At 37.4% G+C, this 19,222-nt stretch overlaps 2 protein-coding genes and 3 pseudogenes across 5 annotated transcripts in view; 2 read left to right on the forward strand and 3 right to left on the reverse strand.

Moving 5' to 3' along the window:
• Positions 1–4,622, forward strand: part of LOC149738978 (sodium leak channel NALCN-like) — a 30,596-nt gene extending 25,974 nt beyond the window's left edge. Inside the window, exons 31-40 of one of the 2 annotated variants that reach the window (XM_089875605.1) lie at positions 54–189; positions 479–606; positions 1,039–1,153; positions 1,523–1,652; positions 2,051–2,187; positions 2,479–2,690; positions 2,795–2,942; positions 3,253–3,397; positions 3,739–3,828; positions 4,259–4,622. In XM_089875605.1, coding sequence (XP_089731731.1) covers positions 54–189; positions 479–606; positions 1,039–1,153; positions 1,523–1,652; positions 2,051–2,187; positions 2,479–2,690; positions 2,795–2,942; positions 3,253–3,397; positions 3,739–3,828; positions 4,259–4,413 — 1,396 coding nt within the window. In that variant the 3' untranslated portion in view covers positions 4,414–4,622. Of the gene's footprint in view, positions 1–53; positions 190–478; positions 607–1,038; positions 1,180–1,522; positions 1,653–2,050; positions 2,188–2,478; positions 2,691–2,794; positions 2,943–3,252; positions 3,398–3,738; positions 3,829–4,258 lie in introns of those variants that run through there. The other variant, XM_089875606.1, reaches the window with a different exon arrangement.
• A 485-nt stretch (positions 4,623–5,107) lies between these two features.
• On the reverse strand, positions 5,108–7,937 carry LOC149738982 (ceramide synthase 5 pseudogene; annotated as a pseudogene). The gene has a single exon (XR_016384708.1). The product of XR_016384708.1 is annotated as a ceramide synthase 5 pseudogene (transcript).
• Positions 7,938–9,033: 1,096 nt separating this feature from the next.
• LOC149738983 (ceramide synthase 5 pseudogene) lies at positions 9,034–10,902 on the reverse strand (annotated as a pseudogene). Its single transcript, XR_016384709.1, has one exon. The product of XR_016384709.1 is annotated as a ceramide synthase 5 pseudogene (transcript).
• A 2,165-nt stretch (positions 10,903–13,067) lies between these two features.
• Positions 13,068–15,113, forward strand: LOC149738984 (ceramide synthase 5 pseudogene; annotated as a pseudogene).
• A 201-nt stretch (positions 15,114–15,314) lies between these two features.
• Positions 15,315–19,175, reverse strand: LOC149738985 (uncharacterized). The gene is made up of 6 exons (XM_089875619.1): positions 18,394–19,175; positions 18,030–18,204; positions 17,571–17,654; positions 17,218–17,385; positions 16,701–16,814; positions 15,315–16,246 (listed from the first exon to the last, which is right to left on the reverse strand). The coding sequence occupies exons 1-6, from the start codon at positions 18,580–18,582 to the stop codon at positions 15,609–15,611; spliced, it is 1,368 nt and encodes a 455-aa protein (XP_089731745.1). The 5' UTR covers positions 18,583–19,175; the 3' UTR covers positions 15,315–15,608.
• Between the last annotated feature and the right edge of the window lie 47 nt (positions 19,176–19,222).

Consider the following 19,222-nt stretch of genomic DNA (forward strand, 5'->3'; position numbering starts at 1 on the left):
ATAAAATTTATAAAAAAAAAACACAATTAAGTTCAAAAAATATTTTTTTCTAGGTACGACATGGTGGTGACGATATGCGATGTAGGATGGGTGATGATGTGGTTCATATTACCCGGACAAAATGCTTATGTTTATAACATAGGTTGGGTATTGGTGGGGCTCAGGTTTTTCAGCATATGTGGAAAACATGTAAGTAAAATTGTATTGGCTCTTAGTTACATTACGCTGGTATAGTAAAGTGGGGTAAAATGGATACTGTTAGCAGTTAGTACATAATTTCCCATATATACTAATCCTCTTTTTACAATTATTTAGCAACCTTATTTTATTGCCACAAAACAATTCAACAACTAAATTATTTTTAAATTTTTTAATGAATTTATTACTCATCAAATTTTATAATATTGTTTTAACCTAACATATGTATTTTAAAACTTCGTTTATTGCGCAACACTGTTGAATTAAGTTTTTTCTCTAGGCAACACTGAAGATGTTACTTACCACAGTAGCAGTGAGTGTTTACAGATCTTTCTTCATCATACTTGCAATGTTCCTTCTACTTCTGTGTTACGCATATGCTGGTGTCGTGCTCTTTGGAACGGTTAAGTGAGTATCTTGTTTACAATGCAAATACAAACCAAGGCCACCGTTTGAAATGATAAACTAGTTATCGTAAATGAAGGAAATTACCTGTCAAAATCTTTTCTTGTTGGTAGGGCAAATATAGATGGAGAAAATATTTGCTTTGATTATAAGAAATTGCAAATGCCATTATTGTTTATGAGACTCCAATTTTTCACACTCAGTGTGTTTTACGAGTTTCACATAATATTTGGCCCCACCTTCTGTAAAAGTAGAGTTGACATACAAAATAACCAAAACAACTCACTTAATATAAAAGCTACTCGATTAAATAGGTTAATAAATCAAATGTGGCCTAGATCCCTTTCTGCATGGCTGGCTGCAGGACTTCATCCTTTGTATTAAACACCAAATTAAACTTCGCTTTTATCATATTGTTCTTGTTTTTTTGACCAGGTATGGTGAAAATATCGACCGTCATGCCAACTTTGCTACTGCACCACTTGCAGTCACCGTGCTGTTCCGTATCGTTACTGGTGAAGATTGGAATAAAATAATGCATGACTGCATGGTGAGTGTGAATTGCATGACTGCATGGTGAGTGTTAATTAATATCTTAGCACGGTTGTAAGCGCGCCTGCCTCTAGCTGAGAGGATATAGATTGATGTTTGACGCTGCTACTATTGTCTGTGTATTTGACCTTTAGCAAGACACTTATTGACAATTGCTACAACCCAGTGGCCTTTATTGGTTGTTTAAATTTTCAGTCATACACGAAAAAAAATACACTATTGTTATAACTGACTGGTTTATTATCCCCGTATGCAGGCAGAAATATTTTTGTAAAATAATTCTTTAAATATTCTTTGTTTACCAAATATAGAGATAACGGAGAATGAAAACATGAACCATCTTACCCCAACCTACTTTATATTCCAGATCCAGCCCCCTCGGTGTACACCACACCACAACTACTGGGAAACTGACTGTGGCAACAAAACAGCAGCATTGGTTTACTTCTGTAGTTTCTACGTCATCATTGCTTATATTATGCTCAACCTGCTAGTTGGTAGGCACGGAATTTTCTTTTTAAATGTGAAAACGTTTAACTTTTTGTCACAATGTGGCCAAAAATGGTAGCCAACTAAGTCCTTTTAGTAGTTAATAAATTATATTTACAGAATTATATAACCGTATCTTAACAACTTTAAAACAGCGTTGTTAATTGTTTAAATCTTGATTAGAAAATATGGAATGTTATGAGCTAATCTTACCCCACAGTATTATGTATTTAGCTTTAATTTTGTTGTTTGATAAAAATTGAGTAGTATTAGCGACATTGCTGTTATAAGAATTGTATCCTTACACGAGTATCTGTGTTTTTACACACCTAATATTCTGTATATGGGTAAACGGTATTGGGTTATATTATAACAGTTATCACTTTACAACTGTTGACATTTTCAGCCATCATTGTTGAGAATTTCTCACTTTTCTACACGATGGACGAAGACATTCTTCTCAGTTATAACGACCTGCATATGTTCCAAGTCACGTGGAATACTGTGGATGTGAAGAGAAAAGGAGCTATTGACGTAAAAGACGTAAGACTTTTGTATTTGTTTTTAATCTTAAGCGTGCTTTAATGACTGTAGTTTTGTTACTATATCATGTTCTTTTATTATTCTGCATTTTTCCTTATTTTTGATATTGTAACTGAAGAAACAGGTAGGTAACTATTGTTGTATTATTATAAAGTCTGATACCTCATGTTATTGCTCTGTTTTTAAACAATATCCCGAAGTTTATTGGACGCAACAATAACGTATTTTGCTGTGGGGTAGGATGGGATACTGTTACCACCCAAATCCCATATTTCCTGTTCGTGTTTCCAGGTCGAATCCGTGCTTCGTCTATTAAAAGGTCGTCTCCACATAGACCAATATAGAGACAGGTTGTTGCTTAAACATATGTGCTATGAGATGGAACGCGCTGGCCGTAGGTCAAACACTGGGAATCGTTCTAACGGATGGACGGCCAACGGACAGACTTTACGCGGCAGGAACGTAGAGGAAGCGTTGTATGTAACTTTCCATGACGTGTTGATGTAAGTTAATGATGTTTGAGATACAAAATGTGTTTCACGCGTCTTTTGATATATCATTTTCCGAGTGGAAATGTGGTATTGACCAATAACATGCACACATCCAGGATGTGCGCGTATAGGAGTGTGGACATCCGGAAGAGCTTGCAGTTAGAAGAGCTTCTGATGCGAGAGAAACTAGAATCGGAAATTGAGGAGGAAGTTGCAAAGAGGACGATCCGAAAGTGGCTGGAACGTTGCATTCGTAGCAGAGCGGTAACGGTGGTGTTTTGCTAGCTATATTTGTTGTATTGAGAAAATACAGAGTACTGTGATGTAAGATGGGACAGCTGTTACACATAAAATACAAGTATTCGAATCGTGTTTTTACAATTACCAACAGTTGTGAGGATACGGTAAATAATTCTTTGAATGATCTTTGTTTACTACCAAATAAGACAAGCAAATACAATGAACGAAGTCCCATTTTCCCCATCTTACTATATCGTATTTAGTCCTTAAAAGTCCAATTCATACTTTAACATGAGTACTATATGCCTTGAAATTAGCCTTAACTTTCCCATAGAAACAGCGAACCATGTTAAACGACAGTTTCATCGACAATAAGATGAGCGCCAACTCCGTTGTGACGTCACAAGCGAATGACCCGGCAAAGATACCGAGCGTTGAAACTCCTGGAGATGTGAATGTGGATTCTGATGATGCGGATGGTAGTATATTGGTGGTGTTTAGTCCGATGTTGTGTCACAGTGATTAGCGCTCGCCTCTAGATTAGAATAGATAGGTGCTACTGTTGTAGGCGTTTATGTTCAAGATTTCAACGTCAATTGCTTTAATCCAGTAGATCATTGTGAGTTGTCCGAATTGCCAGCTATAAAATTGAGAAAATCGGAAAACATAATCACCCACAAAGTTGCCTATGCGGTTACTCGTAAGTTGGCACGAGGTGTATGAAACAGAACACTCGTGTTATAACGACTGTCGCTGCCCCGTCACGTGAGGAAAAACAGTTGCATTCATTTACATATTGAATTTATTTTTATTTTCACAGGCGTGTTCGACGTGTCCAACCAGAAATATTTAAAAGGGGGGAAGCACCGACGTACTGGGTTATGGAAACCCCCTCCATCTTTCGTGCCAGGTAAGTATTTTATCCTGAAAATATCTTGCACCGTGGCTTAGTGGTCAGGCGTTGCGTCGTAACCAAAAGAAAGCGGATTCCATGCTGTATAGTGATACTATTGACGGCGTATATGTGGCTTTAAACAAAACACGGATATTGCTCTAACTCAGTGGTCACTAATGGGTTTTAGCATTCTGGGTGTCAGGTATATGCAAGCTAACTCAGGCCTAAATATAAGATCTAGTGGCGTGCTGCACTGTACCTCTACCACGAAGAATAAAGATCTTTCCGCGTCCCCTTTTTTTCTGAATTTAGACATTGTCATACTTAACTTGTTGTCGTATGACACACTACAAAATTTGTTTTGATAAAAGTGAACCGCTTTGTTTCTAAATTTCATTACTATTCAGTTTCTAATACCCCGGTTCGCAACCATTTTTCTCTACAGGAGGGCCCACTACAACTAAACTTCCCTCTTTATTGGTGGATGGATCTTCTTTATCTGATGAAGGGACAGATGGAAGTAGTTACGAAGATAAAAGCAGCTCAAAGTCGTTGTCCACAGAATTTGACCAGTGGTGGGATCGTTTCGACAACGATTAAGAATTTATGTTTTATGCATTAATATGGTAGGGCGGGAAAAGATGGGACACCTTTCGTACAGTTTGTTTGCGTATTACTATCAGTGTAGTATATTGTGAGTAAAATGTGTACTAAGTGTTCACACAAGTCGCAGAAATGGCGTCAAAATGATTATTGCTGTATTCTTGCATAGTCCGCTGTTACTATAAATAGATTTTAGTGTTACCTGATGCGTCAATTCACTGCTTAAGGTTATAGTACTGTGGGGAAAGATGGGACACCTTCAGTACATTATTCCTAAACATTCTCATCGTGTTTTAAACAATTAACAACGGTCTATGGAAGTCGTACGGCTTTATAATTCTTTGAATGTTCTTTGTTTACTATACCAAATAACGAGAGTGAAACACATAAATATTCCTATATTACAACTCCCACCTTCAGATGACCCTCTTATACAAAAAAGTCTGAATGAATTAAAACTTGGGGTTGTGTTTAAATATCAGACCAACCAATATCAAGACTCACCAATGGTATGGCTTGCAAGTTGTACTTTTGTAAACTTATTTCATACTTTTGAAAAAATAATGGTGCTCACCACGTTGCTTCCCCTTAAAATAAAGTCTCACACAGCAAATATCTTTATAAACTAAGACATATTACATGGGCTAGAAGACGATTTTTTTTCTATTCCAAAACAACAAAAACAAACATGTTTTAGCATTGGTCACGGTTACATTTTATTGTACAGTTTCACTTATACGGATATGTAAATTCGATGTCACTACCGAACTAAACAGCAACAAATTAGCTATTACATAAGAAATGTCTAATTGGATTATTGCAGAGGAACTTTATTCACCTTCAACGTCACTTCTGGAGTCTTCGGCATGTTCTCCCATAAGAACTTTTTTCACGATGGCAAATATAGTTTGTGCCCAAAATAGATGAAGAATCTGCAGCAGCAGAAGAAATGCTACCGATAAAATATGAGACGGGCACATTCTGGCGAAAGGGATACTAAACGAAGCCGCTCTTATAACGTGAAAAGGGAAAATGCACAGTCTCGTTGCGCAAAACGCTACAACGAAACAAATAAAGCCAATGTCTGCCAGAACTCGACGCTTAAGGTAATTAAAGCACTTGCAACCTTCAAGAAACACGTCTGCTACGTCGTGACTAATCATAACCAAAGAACCTATTCGCATGCTGTTGTTTACATAAGACAGAGACAACAAAGCAACAGTAGCAAGATGATGTATAACTTGTTCTTTGAAATCTAACCTACGGACATCGTGCAGTGCAGTTATTAGCAGACAAGTGTAAAAACTGAGCTCAAACAAGTAATACATAACTACAGAGGTCTGCATCGTCTGTAGTGGAAAATCCTTCCAGCAGTAAGATACATCCCATAGCCAAGGCGCTGACCATAAAGTCCAAATACCAAAGCAGGAAATAAAGGCATAAAAAAGGCACCGCCAACTGCCCTCCTTGATTTTCTGTAGCAACCCTGGTTTATCCAAACTGCGACGATTTTGAAACCAAACGTAGATTTGTCTCTGCGACATATCAACCCGCTTTGTAAGTGCATCAATCTGGCTTTCCGATGGCCGCTTAGTAAATCTGTAACAAGCATGCAGCTCTGGCACATTTTTTACAGTCGGTCGATTATCAACGACGCCATTTATCTTGCATAGGAAACCCACAATTCGGTAATGGAGAAAACGCAGAAATAGCATCACAACTACAGCGAGTGGGAAATGTACACGCATTCGGATTGGCATATTCGTTTCGCTGTTATGGTTTTCAATATCTTTAAACGTGTAGTTTTCTGGCAGCCAGAAACGTTCGTTCCAAAACCAATTATAACCACGACTGAACAAATCCATAATCTTAACAGCAACTGACTGCGATGAAAGGGAATAGTTAGTTAGATTTAATAGCAGTGAAAAGTAAACAGACTTTGTATGCTTTCTGCTGCTTTATTACTCCGTAACTTTTGTAAAACCTTTATTCTCCAAGAGTTTGTCGCTCTAAAACCGTTAATAAGCCGGCTTCACCATGCTGAGTATGTTATTTCAAGAGCGATTCAGTTTTTCATTGACCTCGCATTAATGGCTGTATAAATTTCAAGGTGGTTTACTTAACTTTCCTTCACTGCTTTCAAATTGCACCTCACAACCTAGTTATAATGAAATCAGCATTGGTACAGTATAGAGTGTCAATGGCTGAGAAGACCGACCACGCGCAATAGAATGTAACCGGCAATTTCCTAATTGCATTGGGTCCACAGAATCGTAGGATGCGTATGCATCATGTGAGCCACACGCGCGAAAATAAACACGTACGCGCGGTGACTGAATAACATAATAGTTATCCAACGCAACTGTCCTTACAAACACACTGTTCACACAATGCAACTAAACTTTCCCAGGATAATACTCAAACCATACGAGCATTCAACTGCAATCCATTGTTGTTTTGACAGATCTAACTCGACAGCAGTATATCTAGCTTGCATACTTTCTAATCCTCGATACAGGCTGCGGGCACAAGTAGGTTTTATACACAAAGGTACCAACTAGTTGTCAAAATATAGTTGCTATCCTAATGCGACAATGTGTATGGTTTCTGTCGCAATACACGACGGCAAATATTAGACGCATATTAACGATCTACGCCGTTTGTTTGTGAATAATTCGCTGTAATATAAAATCATTCCAACTACTTACAAAATACTTAGCGGATATTAAATAATTAACCATATGCTGCTGCAATAAACGAGTTGTTTCCACTTTTTTAATACCAATGACGTCGCTTGTGTTTTACATAATGGTGGGCGGAAATAAGGGTTTCTCAAGCGTTGATAATTAATTTCCTGCTCGTTTTCTGCAGTCAGCGTACGAGTTATATGCTACAACGGATTATTTAACTACGAGCTAGCCACAAACTGCGGAAAGTTACGCACGACTTACTTTGATAAAACTGTGACAGTACTGCTGTCAGCATCTGTTCAAATTCTGCCTATAAAAACATTACTGCTGTAAACCGTGCCGCGCTGTTGCACTATAACCCGTATAGGCTGCAGTACTACTACTTAGTAATCTGATACGATTCTGACGCTGCTTGGGTTTCGTGGAAGTTCTACTATACCGCTCAGTTGTGTAGCATAGCACTTAAACCTTCAGGCTTGATACTTAAGCTATAGTACTCAAGAAAATGCGAGCACTTCAAGCTATTTCCGTTGGGACGCACATTCGCACTTTCCTGGAATAAATATGACATCACATCTCGCGGTTTTCCCGAAATTGAATTGATGTTTCGTAGTAATGGTATATATATATGAGAAGTTTCCATTCGCTGTATTTTAATTCTCTTACTACGTTATGGCTGGAGGACTGAAAGGGCCTAAACACACTCAAATGTACATCGCTTTAATAGATAGAGTGTGTTTTTTCTAATTCCAACGACACCTTACTTGTTTTAATCGGTTCTGTATAACCAAAGATATTCCAGCTCAAACACCGTGAAATTCATAAAACTGTTTTGAAAGTTGCGTGGCGAAAAAATTGAGAAGTGTACTACTCACGTGACAAATCACGCCACAAAATTGTTGAAGCGTGGCCGCTCTCATTCAGAAACACTGAAAAAGGCGAGAGGCAGTGTTTTTAGCGAAATACGAGAGAACAAAAAAAAATGCAAAAAAATACAAAAATTACGCAAGTTTCGCTTCTACCATAGACATCTTAACAATAATTATTGTTAACAATAATTAATAATTATTGTTAAGATGTCTATGTTATATATATGATATCTATGGCTTTTACGAATGAATCAGTCACGTGACTAGTACGTTCCGACGTCACAATCACGAAGCTCGTGGTAAACAAAGGATAGCGCTGGAGATCACTGTTTGAGGACGAATATCCACGCCTATATTAGACCAATTTTAATAAGCAAAGTATTTTTGGAATCAATAAAACAGTCGCTTTATGAATTTACCATAAAAAAATAAAAGTGACGTGGGATGTGTTTACGCACTTTAAGATTTACAAATTGATTCGTCACAGCTATAAAAACCTTGGTTTTGATTTAAACAAACTCATTTTTAACGTTGCCAATCCAAAGCTGCTTCGGCGACTGTCACTCAGGCATCTTTATTCGTGAGCGAGATAACATTAATATGATTTGAACACACGACTTTGGTCTGTAGAGTGATTCAAATAATTCAAACTTTTAAAATATTTATTTTTAAAATAGCCAGCTTTACATTTTTACCAGAACGCGACAAACCAAAAGAACCGCTTCCTCTTAACATACACAAAATTGGAGTTGATTGATTAATGGCTAGGCGACGGTGAAAAATCGTGCCGTAAAAAACGCTTATTGAATTTTGTACAGGTTCCAGGAAAAATGTTGTCTGTTTAAAACATGAGTTTCCAAGTTTTCTGATAGGAACTATTAAGCAGTAACTTGACATCAGGTAACACTAAAATCTATTTATAGTAACAGCGGATTATGCAAAAATACAGCAATAATCATTTTGACGCAATTTTTGCGACTTGTGTGAACACTTTATACACATATTTTTCTATTCCAAAGACGATTTTTTTCTATTCCAAAACAACAAAAACAAACATGTTTAAGCTTTGGTCACGGTTACATTTTATTGTACAGTTTCACTTATACGGATATGTAAATTCGATGTCACTACCGAACTAAACTGCAACAAATTAGTTATTACATAGGAAATGTCTAATTGGATTATTGCAGAGGAACTTTATTCACTTTCAACGTCACTTCTGGAGTCTTCGGCATGTTCTCCCATAAGAACTTTTTTCACGATGGCAAATATAGTTTGTGCCCAAAATAAATGAAGAATCTGCAGCAGCAGAAGAAATGCCGTCGATAATATATGAGAAGGGCACATGGCGAAAGGGTTGCTAAACGAGGCCGCTCTTATAACGTGAAAAGGGAAAATGCACAGTCTCGTTGCGCAAAACGCTATAAAGAAACAAATAAAACCAATGTCTGCCAGAACTCGACGCCTAAGGTAATTAAAGCACTTGCAACCTTCAAGAAACACGTCTGCTACGTCGTGACTAATCATAACCAAAGAACCTATTCGCATGCTGTTGTTTACGTAAGACAGAGACAACAAAGCAACGGTAGCAAGATGATGTATAACTTGTTCTTTGAAATCTAACCTACGGACATCGTGCAGTGCAGTTATTAGCAGACAAGTGTAAAAACTGAGCTCAAACAAGTAATACATAACTACAGAGGTCTGCATCGTCTGTAGTGGAAAATCCTTCCAGCAGTAAGATACATCCCATAGCCAAGGCGCTGACCATAAAGTCCAAAAACCAAAGCAGGAAATAAAGGCATAAAAAAGGCACCGCCAACTGCCCTCCTTGATTTTCTGTAGCAACCCTGGTTTATCCAAACTGCGACGATTTTGAAACCAAACGTAGATTTGTCTCTGCGACATATCAACCCGCTTTGTAAGTGCATCAATCTGGCTTTCCGATGGCCGTTTAGTAAATCTGTAACAAGCATGCAGCTCTGGCACATTTTTTACAGTGGGTCGGTTATCAACGACGCCATTTATCTTGCATAGGAAACCCACAATTCGGTAATGGAGAAAACGCAGAAATAGCATCACAACTACAGCGAGCGGGAAATGTACACGCATTCGGATTGGCATATTCGTTTCGCTGTTATGGTTTTCAATATCTTTGAACGTGTAGTTTTCTGGCAGCCAGAAACGTTCGTTCCAAAACCAATTATCACCACGACTGAACAAATCCATAATCTTAACAGCAACTGACTGCGATGAAAGGGAATAGTTAGTTAGATTTAATAGCAGTGAAAAGTAAACAGACTTTGTATGCTTTCTGCTGCTTTATTACTCCGTAACTTTTGTAAAACGTTTATTCTCTTAGAGTTTGTCGCTCTAAAACCGTTAATAAGCCGGCTTAACCATGCTGAGTATGTTATTTCAAGAGTGATTTAGTTTTTCATGGTGTAAAATTGACCTCGCTTAATGGCTGTATAAATTTCAAGGCGGTTTACTTAACTTTCCTTCACTGCTTTCAAATTGCACCTCACAACCTAGTTATAATGAAATCAGCATTGGTACAGTATAGAGTGTCAATGGCTGAGAAGACCGACCACGCGCAATAGAATGTAACCGGCAATTTCCTAATTGCATTGGGTCCACAGAATCGTAGGATGCGTATGCATCATGTGAGCCACACGCGCGAAAATAAACACGTACGCGCGGTGACTGAATAACATAATAGTTATCCAACGCAACTGTCCTTACAAACACACTGTTCACACAATGCAACTAAACTTTCGCAGGATAATACTCAAACCATACGAGCATTCAACTGCAATCCATTGTTGTTTTGACAGATCTAACTCGACAGCAGTATATCTAGCTTGCATACTTTCTAATCCTCGATACAGGCTGCGGGCACAAGTAGGTTTTATACACAAAGCTACCAACTAGTTGTCAAAATATAGTTGCTAACCTAATGGGACAATGTGTATGGTTTCTGTCGCAATGCACGACGGGAAATATTGGACGCATATTAACGATCTACGCCGTTTGTTTGTGAATAATTGGCTGTAATATAAAATCATTCCAACCACTTACAAAATACTTTGCGGATATTAAATAATTAACCATATGCTGCTGCAATAAACAAGTGGATTCCACTTTTTTAATACCAATGACGTCGCTTGTGTTTTACATAATGGTGGGCGGAAATAAGGGTTTCTCAAGCGTTGATAATTAATTACCTGCTCGTTTTCTGCAGTCAGCGTACGAGTTATATGCTACAACGGATTATTTAACTACGAGCTAGCCACAAACTGCGGAAAGTTACGCACGACTTACTTTGATAAAACTGTGACAGTACTGCTGTCAGCATCTGTTCAAATTCTGCCTATAAAAACATTACTGCTGTAAACCGTGCCGCGCTGTTGCACTATAACCTGTATAAGCTGCAGTACTACTACTTGTAATCTGATACGATTCTGACGCTGCTTGGGTTTCGTGGAAGTTCTACTATACCGCTCAGTTGTGTAGCATAGCACTTAAACCTTCAGGCTTGATACTTAAGCTATGGTACTCAAGAAAATGCGGGCACTTCAAGCTATTTCCGTTGGGACGCACATTCGCACTTTCCTGGAATAAATATGACATCACAACTCGCGGTTTTCCAAAAATTGAATTGATGTTTCGTAGTAATGGTATATATATATAAGAAGTTTCCATTCGCTGTATTTTAATTCTTTTACTACGTTTTGGCTGGCGAACTTAAGATTTACAAATTGATTCGTCACAGCTATAAAAACCTTGGTTTTGATTTAAACAAACTCACTTTTAACGTTGCCAATCCAAAGCTGCTTCGGCGACTGTCAGTCAGGCATTTTCATTTGTGAGCGACATTAATATGAATTGAACACAAGACTTTGGTCTGTAGAGTGAATCAAATAATTCAAACTTTTTAAATATTTATTTTTAAAATAGCCAGCTTTACATTTTTTCAAAACGCGACAAACCAAAAGAACCGCTTCCTCTTAACATACACAAAATTGGAGTTGATTGGTTAATGGCTAGGCGACGGTGAAAAATCGTGCCGTAAAAAACGCTTATTGAATTTTGTGCAGGTTCCAGGCAAAATATTGTCTGTTTAAAAAATGAGTTCCCAAGTTTTCTGATAGGAACTATTAAGCAGTAACTTGACATCAGGTAACACTAAAATCTATTTATAGTAACAGCGCATTATGCAAAAATACAGCAATAATCATTTTGACGCAATTTTTGCGACTTGTGTGAACACTTTATACACACATTTTACTCACAATATACTACACTGATGGTAATACGCAAACAAACTGTACGACAGGTGTCCCATCTTTCCCCGCCCTACCATATTAATGCATCCATTATACACACGGTTTATAAAACATAAATTCTTAATCGTTGTCGAAACGATCCCACCACTGGTCAAATTCTGTCGACAACGACTTTGAGCTGCCTTTATCTTCGTAACTACTTCCATTTGTCCCTTCATCAGATAAAGAAGATCCATCCACCTATAAAGAAGGTTTAGTTGTAGTTGGCCCTCCTGTTGAGGGGGTTGCGAACAGAGATATTAGAAACTGAATAGCAAAAAAAAAACAAAGCGGTTCACTTTTATCAAAACAAAATATAGTAGTGTGTCATACGACAACAAGTTAAGTATGACAATGTCTAAATTTATAAAAAAAAAGGGGACGCGGAAAGATCTTTATTCTTCGTGGTAGAGGTACAGTGTAGCACGTCACTGGATCTTATATTTAGGCCTTAGTTAGCTTGCATATACCTGACACCCAGAATGCTAAAACCCATTAGTGACCACTGAGTTGGAGCAATATCCGTGTTTTGTTCAAAGCCACATATACGCCGTCAATAGTATCACTATACAGCATGGAATCCGCTTTCTTTTGGTTATGACGCAACGCCTGACCACTAAGCCACGGTGCAAGATATTTTCAAGATAAAAAACTTACCTGGCACGAAAGATGAACCAACTCGTTTATTGCAGCAGCATATGGTTAATTATTTAATATCCGCTAGTAGGTAATTTGTAACAGTTGGAACTGTTTCATATTACAGCGAATTATTCACTAACAAACGGAAGCGTAGATCGTTAATATGCATTCAATATTTCTCGTCGTGCATTGCGACAGAAACCATTCACATTGTCGCATTAGCAGCCTGCATCGAGGATTAGAAAGTATGCAAGCTAGATATACTGCTGTCGAGTTAGACCTGCCAAAACAACAATGGATTGCAGTTGAATGCTCGTATGGTTTGAGTATTATCCTAGGAGTGTTTTTTTTCACGCACCGCGCGTATTTATTTTCGCGCGTGTGGCTCACATGATGCATATACCCATCCTACGATTCTGTGGACCCAATGCAATTAGGAAATTGCCGGTTGAATGAATAAATGAATGTAACTTACTTTATCCTCGCGTGGCCGGAAAACGACAGTCGTTATCACACGGGTTTAACACCTCGTGCCACCTTACGAGTTACCGATTATTTGGGGAGGGGGGGACAACCCAGTAGTGACCACTGGGTTCGAGCAATTGCTGTCCAGTGGCTTGCCCAAAGACACAAACGCCCACAATGGTAGCAGCCTTGAACCTATTACCTTTGGTTTCCAGACAGGCGCGCTAACCACTATGCCACGGCGCCGGTTACATTCTATTGGGCGTGGTTGGTCTTCTCTATTCACAGTTTCAGCTATTGACACTCTATACTGTACCAGTGCTGATTTTAATATAGCTTGGTTGTGAGGATCAATTTTAATGCAGTTTAGTAAAGCTAAGTAAACCGCCCTAAATGTCAATTTTACACCATGAAAAACTAAGCTGCTGTTGAAATACCAAACTCAGCAGGGTTAAGTCGGCTTATTAACGGTTTTATAGGGACACACTTTCACTCCTACTAAATCTAACTATTCCCTTCCGGTGCAGTCAGTTACTGTTAAGATTATGGATTTGTTCAATCGTGGTTATGATTGGTTTTGGAACGAACGTTTCTGGCTGCCAGAAAACTACACGTTCAAAGATATTGAAAACCATAACAGCGAAACGAATATGCCAATCCGAATGCGTGTACATTTCCCACTCGCTGTAGTTGTGATGCTATTTCTGCGTTTTCTCCATTACCGAATTGTGGGCTTCCTATGCAAGATAAATGGCGTCGTTGATAACCGACCCACTGTAAAAAATGTGCCAGAGCTGCATGCTTGTTACAGATTTACTAAGCGGCCATCGGAAAGCCAGATTGATGCACTTACAAAGCGGGTTGATATGTCGCAGAGACAAATCTACGTTTGGTTTCAAAATCGTCGTAGTTTGGATAAACCACGGTTGCTACAGAAAATCAAGGAGGGCAGTTGGCGGTGCCTTTTTTATGCCTTTATTTCCTGCTTTGGTTTTTGGACTTTATGGTCAGCGCCTTGGCTATGGGATGTATCTTACTGCTGGAAGGATTTTCCACTACAGACGATGCAGACCTCTGTAGTTATGTATTACTTGCTTGAGCTCAGTTTTTACACTTGTCTGCTAGTAACTGCACTGTATGATGTCCGTAGGTTAGATTTCAAAGAACAAGTTATACATCATCTTGCTACCGTTGCTTTGTTGTCTATGTCTTACGTAAGCAACTGCATGCGGATAGGTTCTTTGGTTATGATTAGTCACGACGTAGCAGACGTGTTTCTTGAAGGTTGCAAGTGCTTTAATTACCTTAAGCGTCGAGTTCTGGCAGACATTGGCTTTATTTGTTTCGTTGTAGCGTTTTGCGCAACGAGACTATGCATTTTCCCTTTTCACGTTATAAGAGCGACTTTTATCCCTTTCGCCAGAATGTGCCCGTCTCATATTTTATTGATAGCATTTCTTCTGCTGCTGCAGATTCTTCATCTATTTTGGGCACAAACTATATTTGCCATCGTGAAAAAAGTTCTTATGGGAGAACATGCCGAAGACTCCAGAAGTGACGTTGAAAGTGAATAAAGTTCCTCTGCAATAATCCAATTAGACATTTCTTATGTAATAACTAATTTGTTGCAGTTTAGTTCAGTAGTGACATCGAATTTACATATCCGTATAAGTGAAACTGTACAATAAAATGTAACCGTGACCAAAGTTTAAACATGTTTGTTTTTGTTGTTTTGGAATGGAAAAAATCTGTCTTCTTGCCTGTATGTACTATGTCTTAGTTTAAAAACCATTTGCTGTGTAAGACTTGTGTTTTAAAAGGACTGCCAGCACCATAAAATTTCAAGTTCATAAAAACACTAACTATACAAGCAGTTAAGCAAAGATTATAAGCAAGAATAATACATATTACTGTGAAGTAAGATGGTTTTATAATTTGTTAAATGTTGCTTGTTTGCTACCAAGTGGGACGAGCAAAAATGAAGGTGTGTCCCATCTTTCCCCATCCTACTATATCACAAAAAAGTATACAAGGAATAAAACGTGCCACTTACACAAATGTAATAATAACATTATTTGTCTCTTGGGTTACAACAACAAAGGTTGTACTATACAAAATCTAGAAGGCTGAATGAACGATACAAGCACAGCTGCATCAAAAGGGAAAACAGTTTGTACAAAACAAGTAAGCGTTATAGGGTTTTAATTGTGACCATAACTATATTGCATTTTACTGTAAATATGTTTCATTTGGTTGTACATATTGTCCAGTGATGTTTCCATGCTTATGGACGAAGCCTCGTTACAAAATACTTCACACAAATTTTCAGACAGGGATGGTGTAAGAGTGACAGAAATGAGATTATTTTTTGACCCAACCAAACAAATTGTTTTCATTGGTTTTAATCGTTTACCCGCCCTGACCTGTTCTTGCATGCAGTTTAAACGTTCTACATAGCAAAATATAGGCTCATACGAAAAAGGAGAGCTCCGTTTTATGGAAACAAGGTCGTCATTAAACCTAACAGAATAAACCTTCAGTATTGTCAGCCTTGCAAGCCATATCATTGGTGGGCATTGGTATTGGCTGGTTTGATATTTAAACACAACCCCAAGTTTTAATTCATTCAGACTTTTTTGTATAAGAGGGTCATCTGAAGGTGGGAGTTGTAAAGTAGGAATATTTAATATATCATGCAGTTGCATTTCATTAGCAATTGCAAGTTGCTCATCTGTATTGCCATGTGAGAGACGAATGCCTTGTCTTATATCAGCAGTTACTTCTTTAACTATAGTTTGTTTGTATCTAACTGTGATGTTGAAACATGACAACTGGACAGCTGTGTGAAAACACGTATTAGTTTGTGACTACTTTCCATTATAAACTGTAAATGTATTCATGGTTATATATGGATGTATTTTTATCGAAGTAATAAATTTCATGTCAGGTAGTTAGAAAAGCTTCAACCCCAGAAAGCTAGTTTGATGCTAGGTGCTAACTCGGTGGTCACTAAAATATTTTTCTAAATTGTAAGCAACACAGCAAAGCAATCAAAAAGTTATATAAGTAGTAACTGGCAAGCAAGTACATGGTGTATAAATTATGACATTCATATCTTATAATAGACACTGTCATTGCCAATGCCAAGCGCCTAAGACTCAATGAGTGGGATTCTTTTATTCATACATCCATTTTATTTGTTTAAAATTAGATAGACATATAGATTTAACTTCTATGAAATCACAAGTTGTTGTGCTACCAAATATTTCATGTCAAAATAAAAAAAAACTCACGATTCATGTTCAAGCTAGTAACCCACTGTTCAAAGGTTGGCAATTGGTCGTGTTCCTCTAAATGCACAGCTCCATTTCCATTATGTTTCATCTCATTGACTTGAATTGCTTCATCTTGAAAAAGTATTTAAACATTTCGTAAAATTTAGTTGCATTTCAATAATATGAATAAATGAAACTTGTTTATTCTTGTGTAGTGGGCAACAACAGTCTGTATAACACAGTCCTTCTGTTTTCTTATGTGTTACCACATGTCAGCGGATGTAACTTTGCGGGTGATTTTTCAACAACTCAGTTACAGAGCAATTTTTGTTTAGTGTCTTGCCCTAGGAAAAATACGCCAATAGTGGTGACGTGACAAAAAAAACTATATTACATGAAACAGATCACATTGTATGTGCATGTTAAGTTAATGGTAAATAATTTTGGAAGTTTTTTTAAACCTTTTTGTTCAAAAAATAAAATATGTAAATGTGAACTTGTATGTTTTCATAACAAAGCACAATGTTCAACTGACCTGCTGTTGCAGGGAGTCCATAATTATTTGCACTACAAATAGTTTGTTGCATGTTCAGTGCTGCCAATTCCACAGGTAATGCTTCTTCTAATGATGTAGTTTGAAGGTTTACATTTTCAGGAGCAACACTCATACAGTTCTCTATGCTATCAAGCAGGTCTTGAAAATCTTTTTAAAAAAACAAACAAATTTATAAGCAAATATTAAACAACACACTTTTTTCCAAGTTTTTTTGGTCCAGTTCTAAATATAAATTAAACTTACAATGTGTCTAACTCCTGTAACCATACAGTTAAGCATAAACCCGTGGTACCACATTGCGACTCTGTAACTCCTTTCGTTTCAAGTTTTACCTGTTGAGCTTACAGAACTGTTCGTTGTGCTGGGAGAAGATTCTGTTGAGGAACGTTTTTTCTGTTTTTGATCCTGTTTCACTTCTGCAATAAAATACAATTATCTATTTCTTAAAAACAGAGAGCACGTAAGAGCATGGAGAAGTAAGAATGAATAAGAGTTACTCATTTATCTTTGTGGGACAAGGGGCAACAGTACAACACAGGTGTTCTGTTTCATACACCATCTTCTTGTTTGAGTTACCACATATGTAACTTTGTAGGTTAAGTTTTTCTGCTATTTTTGTAATTTATCCATGAGAACTATTGGGTTACAGCAGTTGTCGTTAGGAGTGAAAACCAAGAAACTTTTGGCAAGAGGACACTGGACATGACATGAATTCGTTCAATATTAAAATTTTATTAGTTGCTGGTATGCCAAAACAGCAGGTACTACAGTAATAGACACTTAGTACTTACGTTTTATTTCTGCTTTCGTTCGAAATCGATATATCAATCGATTACCAGTCTGTTGGTTTTGTATCGGTTTAAGTTTTTCAAAATCACGCGTCTTGTTAATTAAATTACGAAAGTTGCTTTTAAGGGAAACATAATCAACAGGATCTTTCAATGTCTCTCTGTGTTTTGCCCATCCCTAAAAAGATCTTTTTTAGACATTATTAAAAACACTTATGTGCTATACAAACAGTTCCCATTATAAATTACAAAACTAAAAAATCTTTTTTGTAATTTATTAAAAATTAAACCTCTAATCTCTATTTTATTGTCACAGAAATGGTAAAAATGGTTGCCATTTTACAGCAAAGAAACTGTTTATACTTACCACAAATACTTCAAAGCCTTTTTCCCAGTTATAACTGCCCTTGTTCATCCATAAAATATGGAATATTGCTTTTTGTTTGTCATCCCACTTTAAAACGTCGCCAAATGTCTCATTATTAAGACACTTTAATATCCATTCTTTTAAATTAAGTTCTTGCTCTTCCTCAATGGCCGAAATCGTGGATGCCATTCTCTTGCCGGAACGTCTTACACAAGTCAACGATATACTTTGGGGGATTGGGCTATAATAGTATTGTAAAGGGACCAAAAGCGGAACTTCGCTTGGAAATTACCTGTATAGCTACGATTACAAAAGCAAGGTAAACTTTCCAACCCTTGGTAAATATCCTGGTTTTCTCCTCGGGAGTTCCCCGTAGGCTGAACACGAATCTCAGTGCTGCACGAACATTATTGTGAACGAGTGTAAAAACGACAGTCCTTAGAACAAGATTGTTCTGTTTTATACACTACGTGCTTGCTTACATAACGAGTTATGAGTGTTATATGGTTATATCAACGCTTTTATATATACAAGGTGATCCGTAGTACAATAGCGTTGATGAAATAAAACAGTGTTGCAGTATGAATGTTTACAAAATCTTTTCTTGTTGTAAGTTCCCTAGTTTTACCAATGGACTTCGATAGATATTAAATATTTGCCTTTTTGTTTTTCTTTGTCAGAGCGGTTACAATTCTTGAAAATATGTGCTTTTTAAAACTATTGTGATAGTTAAACCTTTTCTTAACATTAAGTTTTATGTACCTGTTGAACCAATACAGCCTTGTTAACCCGTAACTCTTACCACTGTTGCAAGTGGTAAAGAATATAT

This window comes from Ciona robusta, chromosome 3, assembly GCF_009617815.1.
Source record: "Ciona robusta chromosome 3, ASM961781v2".
Lineage (NCBI taxonomy): Eukaryota > Metazoa > Chordata > Ascidiacea > Phlebobranchia > Cionidae > Ciona > Ciona robusta.